This window comes from Copadichromis virginalis, linkage group LG6 (assembly GCF_057382275.1).
Source record: "Copadichromis virginalis isolate Kocher_CV1m ecotype Utaka linkage group LG6, C_Virginalis_male_GT1.1, whole genome shotgun sequence".
Lineage (NCBI taxonomy): Eukaryota > Metazoa > Chordata > Actinopteri > Cichliformes > Cichlidae > Copadichromis > Copadichromis virginalis.
Genome location: NC_140623.1, coordinates 23,030,282 through 23,044,911, shown reverse-complemented (window position 1 = coordinate 23,044,911; position 14,630 = coordinate 23,030,282). Strand labels below are relative to the sequence as shown.

The 14,630-nt window shown below is 39.3% G+C and overlaps 1 protein-coding gene across 2 annotated transcripts in view; it reads left to right on the top strand.

Moving 5' to 3' along the window:
* The window catches only part of ndst3 (N-deacetylase/N-sulfotransferase (heparan glucosaminyl) 3), a 48,436-nt gene extending 34,027 nt beyond the window's left edge, over positions 1-14,409 (top strand). The window contains exons 7-15 of one of the 2 annotated variants that reach the window (XM_085459288.1): positions 1,163-1,345; positions 1,878-1,974; positions 2,823-2,946; positions 3,557-3,731; positions 4,141-4,311; positions 4,839-4,948; positions 9,562-9,664; positions 10,790-10,900; positions 13,273-14,409. In XM_085459288.1, coding sequence (XP_085315414.1) covers positions 1,163-1,345; positions 1,878-1,974; positions 2,823-2,946; positions 3,557-3,731; positions 4,141-4,311; positions 4,839-4,948; positions 9,562-9,664; positions 10,790-10,900; positions 13,273-13,302 — 1,104 coding nt within the window. In that variant the 3' untranslated portion in view covers positions 13,303-14,409. Of the gene's footprint in view, positions 1-1,162; positions 1,346-1,877; positions 1,975-2,822; positions 2,947-3,556; positions 3,732-4,140; positions 4,312-4,838; positions 4,949-9,561; positions 9,665-10,789; positions 10,901-13,267 lie in introns of both variants that reach the window. The other variant, XM_085459290.1, reaches the window with a different exon arrangement.
* Positions 14,410-14,630: the final 221 nt, after the last annotated feature.

Here is a 14,630-nt window from a genome sequence, read left to right as displayed (position 1 = left end):
CATGTGCACGAACTACTTTCATTTTAGGAACAAAAAAAACCATAAGGTCAATATTAACATAAAGGGGAGGCAAGGAAAATGGTACTGGTAGGGTCCGGGTAACTCCCCAGGGAATGAAAGTGGATAATGCAATGTAACTCTGTAATGTGATGTATTTTAAAGGCGAGGTTGTTTTGAGGTTGTAGTAAGGTTCGGGTTATGGTCGGGGTAAAGAGAGGTTTTAATTAAGGCAACACTTTATAGCTATGGTTATATCATAGTTATTGTTAGTCTCCAAGAAATCAATGTGGTCTAAAGAAATCATAGATACATGGCTGTGTGTGTGTGTGTGTGTGTGTGTGTGTGTGTGTGTGTGTGTGTGTGTGTGTGTGTGTGTGTGTGTGTGTGTGTGTTCTACACAGACACATTTATTCATCCATACTGACACACAAGCTCACATTCAACAAATAATTCATACCTTAATGGCTGATGTTACCGTTTCATCCGGACACATTCTCAAGCTCTGTGCAATCACAAAAGAAGCATGTGTGTGTGAGTTTATGTGCGCACACTGACTCGCGTGCATTTGTCTGTAGCAGCTATCTTAGCTTGTCTCTTTGATCAGCCTATAAAAGCACTGAGCCGTGGACAGATAGCCCGGACCAGCACACTATCGCTCCTTCGCTCCCTCTGAGTCTTACCTTCTTCCTCACAGACATTCACTGTTGTGAACACAATCTGAAACACTCCCCCATGTGTAGGTGCATCTTTCCGATCACTCGGTGGCTACGAGGAGCATTGTGCTGCCTCCTCAGCTTTATCTAGGAGTGGTGAATACATCAGTTTCACTTTATCTGTTTGCCTCTTTGTACTTGAAAGCAGCGTTGTGCTAAAAGTTAATGTACAATCTTACATAACAAAAGTGACTGTGTCACTTTGCAAAGTGATAGCAAATATTTATACTTGCTGGACAGCTGCTCTGTTAGGGAATTTAAAGCCATCGCACTCTGAGAAATAATCTGTTTGCTTTCCACTGCACCAACATCAACAAACATGGGGAACTTGGGAAATGGTTTTTTGACTTTATCTCAATTTTACAAAATATAATAAGTACATATTTCCCACTCTCTATTTACATCCTTTCCCTCTCCACCACCACCTTCTCTGCCTGTGTCCTTTCCAGATAAGTATATTCATGACCCACCTATCTAACTACGGCAATGATCGACTGGGGCTCTACACATTTGTCCACCTGGCCTCCTTCCTTCGCTCATGGACGAACCTGAAGCTTCACACCCTCCCGCCGCTCCAGCTTGCACACAAATACTTTCAGCTCTTTCCTGAACAAAGAAACCCACTCTGGCAGGTGTGTTTGCTATGGTATTTTCCTACAGGTATGGACTTGTATTGCTCCTTGCATTTGTACGGTTTTATCGGTGCTGTTGGGAGTAATAAGATGTTCTTATTACTAAGATTAAAACATATTCTGGAGGACAAAGAAAAAGAAATCCTGAAATATTCAGATGTACAAATGATCTGAAATTAGATTAGTAATGTCATGGTCAGAAAACACTACTTAGGTGGTATTTGCTTTGGTTGATTGTAATTGTTTTTGCTTGCGTATGATCATGATTTTTGTTTAAATATTACAAATATCAAGGTTTTTTCTTCAAATATGATGCTTTTAATAGTACTGTTTGAGAGTGTACAGTATATAAGCTTACACAAATTTGTAGTGACTTATGAGCAGTATGCATAAAACAAAAACAAATGCTTATCTCCTCCTTTTTGTGCTGCAAATCCTCTGTGGTATGGATTTTCAGGGGCATGTTTGTGTTTCTGTGTATAATATGTGCATGATTGCTTTAACCTCTAATCCCTTTTTTTCTGTGATGTAGAACCCGTGTGATGACAAGCGACATAAAGACATCTGGTCTAAAGAAAAAACCTGTGACAGATTACCCAAGTTCATGGTAATAGGACCACAGAAAACAGGTAAAGATGCAGAAAAAAAGCCCACAATCAGACATGCACAAACAACAAAGAGACTGCTTCTGTGTGCCCAGGTGTCTGGAACTACCACATCAGAGCCTATTCATTTAATCCCCCCTCGCTCTTGTGGTCCTGTCAGAGGCAGACAAAGGAGGAGGCTCTTACCACCTTTCTTCCACCCACATGTGATCTACTTTAGATGCACAGATAGAGAACCTCTCCCTTTTTTCCTTTTTCTTTCACTGGGGGTCCTTCAAAGACTTAAAAACAAGGTAGTGTGTATACATTACACAAGTCCTGAGTTAAGTCCTCTAATTGCTGCTGTTTGGTGTGAAAGGTTAGGAGGTTCTAGCCGCTCATTAACCAGGTGATAATCTCCCAAATGGGAGGAGGGGGTCATTATAGCAACATTAGCAACCAAACAACAATAATTACAACCCTCTACATCCTCATTTTGTTAGAGGGTAAGTCAGAGATGTTGGAACAAACAGGAAAAAAGACTTGAAGGAAAAATAGCAGGATTGTGCATGAGATAGTGTGAGGGGGACTGGGTGAAAAGAGCTGCTCAGGGCGAGACAGAGGGCACGACCAGAGCCCCAGTGCTGATTGGTGTCAAATGGTTTTAAATCATTTGATGGGAAGGCCTATGATCACTACACACACACACACACACATTCACATAATCAGTTCTCAGCAAGATATAAATCTTGCGGAGGGAAAACTCATCCAGTATGGATCAGTGGATGACAGCTCTCACACACACTGATGAACACACACACTCACACACACACTGACTACTCTCTCCTGAGCTGAATTAACAAGCCAGTTATGAATTATGCCCTTTCTTCCAGGAACGACAGCACTTTATCTCTTCCTACTCATGCATCCCTCCATCTCCAGCAATTTCCCAAGTCCAAAGACTTATGAGGAGGTCCAGTTCTTCAATACCAACAACTACCACAAAGGAATTGACTGGTAAGAACAAGCACAAACACACACACACACACACACACACACACACACACACACACACACACACACACACACACACACACACACACACACACACACACACACACACAGCCTAACCTCTGTTTGTTGTCTTTGCCTTTTATTAGTCAGTGCTTAAGGTGAAATGAAAGATTGCAAGCCTTTTTGTGAAGTTGTTATGGATTGTCCTATGTCTTGCAGACTCGAGTGATCCATTAAGCAGTTTAGCAGCGTCTTCCAAATGATCTTTTTAAGTCTGCAAACATAAGCCAACAGACATATGGCTGCCTAAATTGACCCATAAATGGGCTGCTTAGCTGACAGAGACACAGCTGGTGCTGTCATCCATAAAGACCTGACTGTGAAAATTCTTCATTAAACACAGTTTAAAATATATCGTGTTTATTTCAGGATCATTGTCTGAGCTGTAAAGGCTGTAACTTTGTGACTTTAGAAGTGACTTTGAAAAAAAAACTGCTTAAATGCGGCTGGGTGAGTTTGCAGTGATGATTAATGCTTGTGCATGAGGGGTACGTCTTGAGTGTGTGCATATGTTTATATGACTACTTAATTTTCCCTGTGTCTACTGCCTCAGGTACATGGAGTTTTTCCCCGTGCCCTCCAATGTTAGCACAGACTTCCTATTTGAGAAGAGCGCCAACTATTTCCCCTCAGAGGAGACCCCACGGCGAGCTGCTGCCCTGCTACCCAAGGCCAAGATCATCACCCTGCTCATCAACCCTTCTGACAGGGCCTACAGCTGGTATCAGGTAAGTACTGTGCACAAACACACACAGAATACATTAGATGCTTTTGCCTGCTCACTTATTTTTAAAAAAAACTTGCTACAGTTGCCTGCTTCATCTGCTGCATCTCTGTATTGATTTAAAATTGAGTTCTTTATCCAAGACTGTGCTTGGAGTCGCTTGCATGCACAGAGTTAATGAGCCTAATTATCGATATATTTATCTATGAATATCATTACAGGAAATGTCACAAGATCCCGATATCTTTTCCTTAAGCCTGCTTAATTAATGAGATATGAATGTCAACTATGTGCCAGCGTAAATGTTATATCACTGACCACAATGAAAACACGCTCTCACACAAAAGGTGTGAACGTATTAATCGTCCAGAGTATTCTGTGAAGCTCATTTGGGAGTTGTGATCCTTCTCCAGCATCAGAGGGCTCACGAGGACCATACAGCCCTGCGCTTCACCTTCTATGATGTCATCAGTGCGAAAAAGGGTGCGCCAGCCGAGCTGCGCTCCCTGCAGAACCGCTGTCTCATCCCTGGTCTGTACTCTACACACCTAGAGAGGTGGCTCACGTACTACCCTGCTAACCAGGTATGCAAAGACACAGACACAGGGCTATGCACTTGAAAAAAGTAAATAAGAAGTGAGATTAGCTTCTTAACAGCTCTCTGTGAATTGTGATTGTCGTAAAAAGACATGGCTGAAACAATGGTAGTCGTGTCTTCATTTTAGTGATTAGATTTTGCTTTGACAAAATGAGAAATTATTGATTCAGCTTATGAAAAAAATTTAAGTAAATTGGTCTTAACCCCTAAATGCCTAGTGTGTCATATTTGATGCATGAGTAGTAAACAAATAAAAGTTCAAAACTAAATAAATTGCATAAGACATTTGCAAAAAAAAGAAAGAAAAAAACTGCTGGATGTAGCGAATATGATGCAATTTAAAATTCATATATGCTAATTAACATATGATCATTTTTTATTTGTCAGAATTAAATAATAAATAAACATTAAAAAAATAAAAATAGAATTTTGTGGCAACTATTCTATGGTTCAAGCTTTAAAGTGTTAAAAGTCAGAGTTCAGATCTGAGCACATGATTGCATCTGTGTGTAGTTGATGATCATAGATGGCCATCAGCTGAGAACTGACCCTGCAGCAGTGATGGATGAAGTTCAGAAGTTCCTTGGTGTCACTCCCCATTTCAACTACTCCCAGGCCCTTACGTAAGTCTCTCCCACAGTATCTCGCTGACTCTCTGTTTTTTCTTAGTGTCAGTCATGACTGTCTTCCATCTCTGGCATGCTGGAGTAAGGTGGAAATATTTAAACAAATTAAACCCATAACAAGACCCTACTCCAAATTTGTGTGAAGCCTGACATCTACTGGTGAACGGTGGGGACAGCCTGCCAAGTGGTGTCATTCTCTGAAAAAAACACAACAGTGACATCATATGCCTGTTGCTTAAGAGTCATTAAAGGTCAACCTTGGAGTTTGTGTGCTTATTAGAGAGACTCCAATCCAGACCACTGGACAGTTTTGGAAAATGTGAAGCAGGGAATCGATTTTGGACTATTTTCACGAGTTTTCCTGTTGATAAAGACCTCCACCATGGCTATGCATATATATCAACAGAATTAAATAACAGATAAACAATTAAATGATACTCAACATGAATGTTTTTCACTATCTAGTATTGAAATTTCAATTTTTTACACTGTACCCACAGGAAAAAAAACGGAATTTTCGCTGAATTAACAAAAACTTGCCATTTTATAATTACAGGACAATCAAGTCAGTGAGCTACAAGAATTCATTTCTGTAATTTTAACACAGTTCATACAATTTAGCCCCAAGATGATAAACTGATAAATGTATTTGGTTTGCTACATCAGCATTTCTTTATGGTGTAGAAAAGAAATAGAGGTGGGTTTTTACACTGAGATATTTTTATAAATTATATTTCTTTTCATGGACAGAAAGGGGACTTTGGTTCAGCCCGCATAAGATCAAAGTGGGATACATTGGCTCACGTTACAAAATGAATTTGACATCCCTGGTGTATGAGGATATGTGTAGATGGACACAAGATATAAATGAGAATGTAAACCTTAAAGAGTAAAATGGCAGTAGAATGATAGAAGAAGTTTATGTGCATAAGAGAGAGGTGAATACTTTTTTAGTGCAATGGCAAATTAACAAATAACAAAATATTTTTAATGCTTTAAATTTGTTGAGGAAGTCTGAAATATTCTGATTTGCAAATACTATTAGATGTTTACCTTTGGGCCACACTTAGTGATATCACACCCCATCATTGGGTATATTAATGTCTAATTGCATTACTTGCATTTTGGAAGTAATGCAATTAGACATTAGACATGAAAGTATTGTGTATGTATATTTCTGAACAAGTATGTAAGAATTACATAATCACTGTGTACCACATTTCTAGATGTATTTGTGCAAGAAAGAAGGGAATAATTAATGCATATTTTTGGTAAAAGCTATTCAGCTGGTGAAGCTTCCACCTTCTTTAAACACAGGACAGTAGCTGTCCTCACATACTGTATCTGCTGCTTGAGTATTTTGTGTTTCAGCTGCCTGAATAAAAAAAAAGGGTAAGTCTGCTGCACAGTGTCAATCCAAAAGAACTAAAATAGCAACGACAACAGTGCCAGTTACCAAGATAAATAATGAACACATCCATTGCAGTCTTTCACAGCAGATAAAAAAGGCATGTGCACCAAGCAAGTCAGAAAGATGGTTTCAATTGTGTAGCCAATGCATGCTGTTTGCAACCTCAAATACAGCATGTTACACGTATGTGCTCAAATTTCTTTTCACGTGTAGTCACTAAAATGACCCCAGGTTCATTTTTAATCACGCAGATCGATATAATACACTGCATATCAAATGTTTTCAGAGACGAGTACATCTAATATGTTGGTTGAGCTGCCTAAAATATGTCAATCGAACTGGGATAACAACACAGGCTGGCTGGATGCAATCTGGCCCACTAGATGGTTTTTAAAAGTGTGAAAATCGCAGAGAAAAAAAGCATCATTTCTTTTGGACTTCTTACTGTTTTGTTTGTTTGTTTGTTTGCAGCTGGAATGATTGTGCAGAAAAACATTAAGAAATGATCAAGAGAGCAGTTGTGAGAGCTGACTTATTATTGTGGCAAAGATGTTGCAGATGGTTTGCCATAGCCAAAGAGGGTCCTTGTTGTGTTGCTTTGTAATGATAATAGAGTGGCACTTTTCAAGACATGTTGGCTGTTCAGTAACATCCATCCATCCACACTTCCATACAGCTTCTTTCACTTAACCAGTTGAGGATTACAGAGGGGCTGGGGCCTATCCCAGCTCTCACAGGCCTAGAGGCAGGGTGCATCCTGGACAGTCCACTATCATATAGTGCCTGTTTTTCAAAATAGATTATTCATTAAATAATTGATTTTTGTTAAATTATTATATAGTAGTACAACTGCTCCAGCCCACTTGAGCTCAAATTTAGCTGTATGTGGCGCGTGGACAAAAATGAGTCTTAATGTACATAACTTAAGAGAATTAGCTTCCGCCTGTGGATGCTCCTGTTTCAACTCATTCTCCATTAGAGATGTTGCATTTGACCTTTATGTTTTGGAGGAGCGTTAAACTGTTTATTTCTCAAGCACCACTCATCAGAATGCAATCTGCTTGCAAGCCCTCGAGTCTACAGACAGGGACATCTAGAATTTGTAGCTCAGATTGGGACAGAGTGCATCTGTCTTGGATCACACACCCACATGCATACAAATAATTTGTAAAGAGATGCATTTTGACAGAATAATAAGGAAGCTGCGTGTGCGCTTGCGAGGTTGTGTTTTGGCTGAAGACCGACTTACACAAAAGCCTAATCTTTCTTTTCTCCTTCTCATTCTTTTGACATGGCAGCAGTCTGACAGATCCTCAACGCTGGAGCCTATTTATTTAATCCCCCTTTCATTTCTTCCTCCTGTCCTGTCAGAGGAAAACTGAAGAAGAACCACTTAACTCTTTTTTTTTATACTTCTATACCCGCTGATGCATGGAAATAAAGAAAATATTTGCATCTTTCAATCATATCCACATTAGCCCTGATCCTCCGTCTGTCAAAAGCAGTTAACAATAATATGCATCTTGTTTTAAATTTATCTCCTTTTCACCTCTTTTATCTCTTTATTTGTGCTACTGTAATCGACAAAAATCTTCCATGAAACTAAAACGATCTAGTATTGTTTTAAAAAATATATAGTTCTGACTGGTCAGGTTATGGACACAGGAATCCTTTGGCAGCTGATCCCATGTGTCCTGTGCATTGTGGGGCAGGTCTATATGAAGTGTGGAGGCTAGGACAACACATTGGGTTTTATTGTGTTACATGATCTTCTGCTGGACAGTTTTGCGGGGGTTATCATGTTGGATTGGCTGGTTTTAATGTTATTTGAATCTCAAGATATAAGTTCCTTATCGGTAAATGGCCACATTCTCAAAATTGGATGTTTTACTAATGTTTTTATTATTATTTGAAGAGCTATAAGATTAGACATCAGGTAGATTAATATGAAATCTACCTACTTCTGAGATAGGTTGCCATCAGTGGTGTACATGCCCAGATATTGACACGTGCCAAACTATCGAAAATATCAGAATCTTTGAGCCATACAGTCAAGGGTTCTGATGGCGTTGTTATGCTATTATCAGCATAATTTGTATCTACATGCCCCTTACAGGAAAGAGTCACTGCAGATCAATATTCAAGTTTTTCTGTGTATTTGATGAGTCATTTTTTTCCTATTCTGGTGGAAATTGGTTTCTTTCATAGTGATTATACTCCTGTCCAGAGCACGAGGGGTCCCTGAATGGTTTGATGGATCGTACGTTATGGCATGATGTCAACCCAGTTGAAGATCTTTGCCTGACGCCTCAGAGAGCACGCTCCACCACCACCATCAAAATCTATTGGGGAATGAGTTTTGCAAAAGTAGTCCAATCCCTCCAGCAGAGTACAGTAATTCACAAAGGCACTTTGCTGTGAAGGTCACCCACTATCTTCTTGTATTAAAAAATAGGGAGGGGGTGCAATGCTCTTTTTTTTCTCAGTGTTCTAATTTCAACAAAACTCACAAGGAAAATGTAACACAGGGTGGAGAAATGATACTGAGGTCACAAAGTGGCCAAAAGCAGCACATTCATTTACCTGTGACACTACCTCTTCTATCAGATTGCAATTAGCCACTCTGTGCCTGATCATTTACCTCTTATTCATGGCAGTCAGGAACGTCTTGCAGTTGTCCTTGCAGTTGTTTCTGTCACAATGAGCAAGTATTAGCTGTTTGCTGCTGAATATAAGACACATGACATCTTAAATGCAATGCCATAAATATGGATTGGTTAAAGTGGATTAAACAAACATACCATTTAATGGTTCTAACTTGCGTGCTCCAGGGCCTTTTCTTTTTTTACGTAGAAAACAGAAACCGTTCCAGTGAATAAACAGGCTATAGCCTATGCATATTCCCGTATTTCTTTTTCCACCGCAGAAGAGGATTACTGTATTAACCAATCAATAAACTGTACTTCTTCCTACTGCGTGACTCCGTTAAGACGACGAGAGAGCAGGAAAGGTGAAGAGAGAGTGGGCATAACATAGATGATGATGACAGAAAAGATGTTTAGTTTGTGCGAATAAGATGTGTCCTCTTTTTCAGCTGTAGCTTCTAAAAAATGGAGCACTTCTAAATAGGATGGCCTTGACAGCAGCACTGAGGTTTATTTTTGTTAAGTATTAAATTTTTTTTTTCCTATTGTCACAGCTTTGACCCTCAGAAGGGCTTTTGGTGCCAGCTCCTGGATGGAGGAAAGACTAAATGTTTGGGGAAAAGCAAAGGAAGGAAGTACCCCTCTATGGAGCCAGAGGTAAGATGGTTTTTACTTTAATTAGAACATATTATGCTCATGAAAGTACTTACATACTCCCTGAATGAAATGTTTGAAAAAGATGTACAAAAAAGAAAAAAATTGCTGCCAGACTGATTGACAGTGACAGCCCACAATCCCCTCTATCATTGTGGCAAAATTTCCCACAGGACTCAGCATTGGATGGAAACTGTCACCCAATCAGATCTAGCCAGAAACTTACAACCTAATCATGAGGTCTCGATAGTGACACAACCTCTGTGTGTGTGTGTGTGAGAGAGAGAGAGAGAGAGAGAGAGAGAGAGAGAGAGAGAGAGAGAGAGAGAGAGAGAGAGAGAGTGGGATGAAGGTGGAAGGAGAAAATCCAATCCATAAATCTTTGTCCTGGCTACTGATTCCACAGAGGAGACCAGACCTGCAGACAATGAATCACACATTTGCTCTCACGTGAAGACAAACACATAGATGCAATTTGTCTTCCCACATGTACTCACACATGGCTAATGGCTGCGCCTCACTGTCGCCTATAATTAAACTGTTTCTGAGTTTCCACCAGGGGGACGGAGGTAGAGGGCAAAGCAGGGATGGGGAGGGAGGAGGTGGAGGTAGCACTGGGGAGACAAGAGAAGTAGAGAGATGAGGAATTCACACAGGGGGCGAGAGAAATAATGGATCTCATGCATCCTTCATGTAATTTTCTTCCCTTTATAACTTCATTTTTTAGCTCTGTTGGTACCACTTGGCACTTAGTGGCCCTAAAGTCCTACAGAGGAGAAATAAACTGATCTTGGTGTGTGGCTCATCATTAATCTCTCTCTATATATATCTCTCCCCCTGTCTCGCTTTTATTGTTTGTCTCTTCCCAAAATGCCTCTACATATCCCTCCTTTTCAACCCCTTTTCCTCCTCTTGTGCTTCTTTTCCTCTTTTCACCCAATACCTTTTCTGCTTTCCTTCCTATTTCTTTATTTTCCTGTGTTGTCTTTCCAATCTACAACGTATCGAATCCTGATGGACCAACTGTTCCTATTTGTGTTGCTGCCTCTTTGTCTCCCTTACTCCCCCTTCTCTTGGTCTTCTCTATTTTCATTCTTTCATCGTCTCTCATCGTGCTACTCTCTTCAGGCACGGGCATATCTCTCCAGGTACTACAGAGAACACAACGTGGAGCTGTCAAAGCTGCTGCACCGGCTCGGACAGCCTCTTCCCTCTTGGCTGAGAGAGGAGTTGCAGAAGGTCAGCAGATTGCTCATCTCACCAGACTACACAATATATGTTAGTTAAAGAGTCTGAACGAATTAATAGTGTATTAAACTGAGCAGTGAAATATACAGCAGCAATTCAAGTTTTATAGTTTTTTTTATTGATTTAATTTTAATTTTACAGTTGAAAACACTGCACACTTAAAATGCCCAAGGCTAAAATGGGTTAACTTTATTGAGCTTCCATGTTTTGAAAACTATTCAAGACAATGGTTCACTGGACTCTGTGTTGGCAGAAATGTTAATGTTGGGGTTAATCAAACAAACTAAAACTAAATTGTTATAACATGGTTGTACATTTAGTCTGCCAGTCACAGTTTTGTTTGTCCTCTGCTCATCATTTACAACTTAATGATGATACGAAAACTTGAGTATAAACCTGAGTCAGAATAATATGTAAATATTGAATATAAATATCCACACCAGCCCAGTTTTAAACAGGGAATTTTTAGGCAAACACAAGTTCTGGAGGCCAGAATTAGCAAGGCAAAAACTCCGATCTGGTCACTGGATGGCAAGTAGGGCATAAATTTTGAGTTTTCAGATGTATTATCAAATGTTTTACACCCTTTTCTTCTGATAAAAACTTCCCTCGTGCCCATTTATACAACACCAAAGTAATTGAGTTTATAATTGCAGGGCAGTCTTGCCAATGAGCAGTTTTACACATTTCTTTCAATTTACCCCCAACATGTAAAATGAGTTTTACCTCATGGCTTTCGAGTATGTTTAGAGGTGATAGTGCTGAAAGCAATCAACAGTCTTCAATGATTTCAACAAGACAGAACTCAGCACAAACTTATATAACCAGTTGTAATATATTTTGGGGGAAAATGTTGTCACAACCCCCGTTTAACAAAAGACATACTTTTTTCATCTCAAAGGTGGCAAACACCTTGAGTACAGCAGTTATACCTAAGGTATACACAAATATGACAACAAGCTTAAATAAGATCAATAAAACGGAACACAACATGACCAAAAAAAATAATAACAAGATAAAAATTAACCTGGCATCAGTATAAATACAATAAAGTTGAATAATTGTGAATATTAAATATCGATCAAACAAAACTGGATTTAAAATGGCCTGCAGAATGTAGTTAAAACAACTATCAGATGCTCAGTATAATCCGGTCTCTAAGTGATGACATGAAACCTGCTTCCAGGCCTAAACTACTAAGGCTGTTGTGTTTTTAACATGGTTTAATGCTTTGCATCTTGTTCTATTTAATCTCAACAAGCCCCTAAAAACAGTCAGTGATCACTGTCGGCCTCTCTCGGTTTTTACTACATGCTATTCATTCATTTTTCCACGTTAACTTGTGGAAAAAAGTTAGTGTTCATCCTCCAGCTTCACTGTTTTTATGTTATGCTAACATAGCTATGTCGCTAGCGATCGTGTAGTACATCATTGTATACCAGCTAGCCCAACTTCAGTAACCCTACAAAGCGTCACTGCAGTTTAGTCTTCATTTATGTTCTCTGTGATAGCAGAGCTGTACGTTTTAATTTTTTCAGAAACCCCTCAGTCAGAACATGATATATCATGTTTAGGTGAAAACTAGCGAGCTAACTTCCTGCTAACTTCTACCGCTGTTAAATTTAATAAGTTCTCTTTTCATGGATGGCTGGGAAAAGTACAGACATTCTGTACTTATGTAGAAGTATAGATACTACTGTTAAAAATACTCTACTAAAAGTTGAAGTACTGATTCAAGTTCTTTACTCAAGTAAAAAAGTACTTGAGTACTCGCAGTGATAAAACAATAACTACCCCCAACAGCGTTAAAGCAAAAGTAATGGGTAATGAGTTGAAAGTACAGATATTTGTTTAAAATGTAGGGAGCAAGAGGAATAAGTTGACAAAAAAAACTTCTCAAGTTAAATACAGATACCAAAAAATTGCACTTAAGTACAGTAACAAAGTATTTGTACTTTGTTACTTTCCACCCTGGTAATGAACAATGCAGTGCAATAAAAATGCTGAGTGTGTGTCACAATTTGTGACGTTGCCCTGCTGGAAAAACCCCAAATCAATCCAATAGATATTCAAAGCATAGAAGATACACGAAGCTTCATAATGTTGTTGTTCTCTTTTTTTGGCACACTTGAATGTGCTGGATTTTCTCACGGTTTATGAGTCAAAGGCAGTCAGCCACATGACATAAGTTTTCTAGTCCACTGACAGCATTCACATCATGCTCCCGTTCTATTAACTCGGTTAGCATTTAGATCAATAAATCAACAAAGTGCAATTAAATTACTTTATCCCATTTCTTTCCCTCGTCTCTGCATTTCCCTCTGAATCCCCTCCCTCTCTCTTTGCTGCTTCCTGAAGGTTAGATAACCTTTGCATCCATGAGCCATGGTTAAAAGTCTTGGGGTCAGGGACCAGGAAAGCGACCAGGAGCACCTAACCTTCAGATGCACTGTCTGTGGCCTTTTAGTGCACCCTGAGGTGAAAGCGAGGACGGAGCGCCTTGGTTCACCGAAGAGCTGTGACCCTGCTGAAGGGACCAGAAGTAATGAAAGCGCAAAGAAACTTTGTGAGCTGATACAGAACTCTTGGATGGATGGGTAGATGGGTGGGTGGATGGATCTGTCAGGTGAATAGACAGCTCTGAAAAAATGGGACTAAAGGAAAGAACCACATGACAACAGTGACGCAAACTGTGGGGGACAAAGAGAATTTGGAAAGTCTTTGATGCCCAAACCCTGTTCCGGTGAATTCTCGTGCACACCTGCAGTAAATTCAGTGATCAATAATTTTTATTTTATTATCACTTTAAATTATGTTGCCAGAACAGCGCTGGTCAGCTGTGCGTGGTTCTCATAGACGTGAGTTTGCACTATGTTCTGCTCTATGTATCTCCAATACAAAAACACATGCTTTGAGGTCTCTTTTTACCTTTTTTTTTTTTTTTTTTTTAAGTTTTCTGTTTTAATGAAAGAAAGAAAGCAAGGAGGACACATGCATAGACTCAGGGTGAGAGAAAAACTGTTACTTTCCATGCTAGGTTCTCATTTTTTGTGATTTTTCTTTCTTTTTTTAAGTACAGCTAGTTTTTGGTAGATCTGGTAGCTTTGTTAACCCGTAGAGATGTCACTTGTGGCTTTAGTGGGAAAGTTTGGACTGTACATGAGTCACTGAAGCAAAAAGAATTGCCTGCTCATTATTTTACTGTGACAAGACATCCAGGGGAACATTGTGTCCATTAAGCAAAGAATGAGTGCTGATGATTTTAGCTCTGAGGAGATACAAGTTTGTGGGTGGAAGTCAGCCTAGTGGCTATGACAGTTAAAGTAGCTATGCTAACTGCAGGCAGTTTTTGTTTTGTCGGTGTCTCAGTTAAGTCTCAACTTGACTTTTTCTTCCCCTTTTTAAAAGCAGTGGCCTCTGTTCTTTAGCTTCAGTTTGAATGCAAAATCCCTAAATGTCAAACACAAAAACCAAAATTAAAGAAATGGATATGACTGACAGCTGATATTTTTTAACGAGTATTATATTATTGTATTACCTAAATGCGGGATCATACCTGAAGCCACATTTGTGAACTTACACTATGCTGTTTCTACTCTTCTAAGGTAAGTGAAAATGACATGATGAAAGTATGCAGTGCATCTGGTATTGTATCAGAGAACATTTAATCAATACAACAATACTTTGCATACTGGCTAACACTTTTTATTTTTTTATTGTT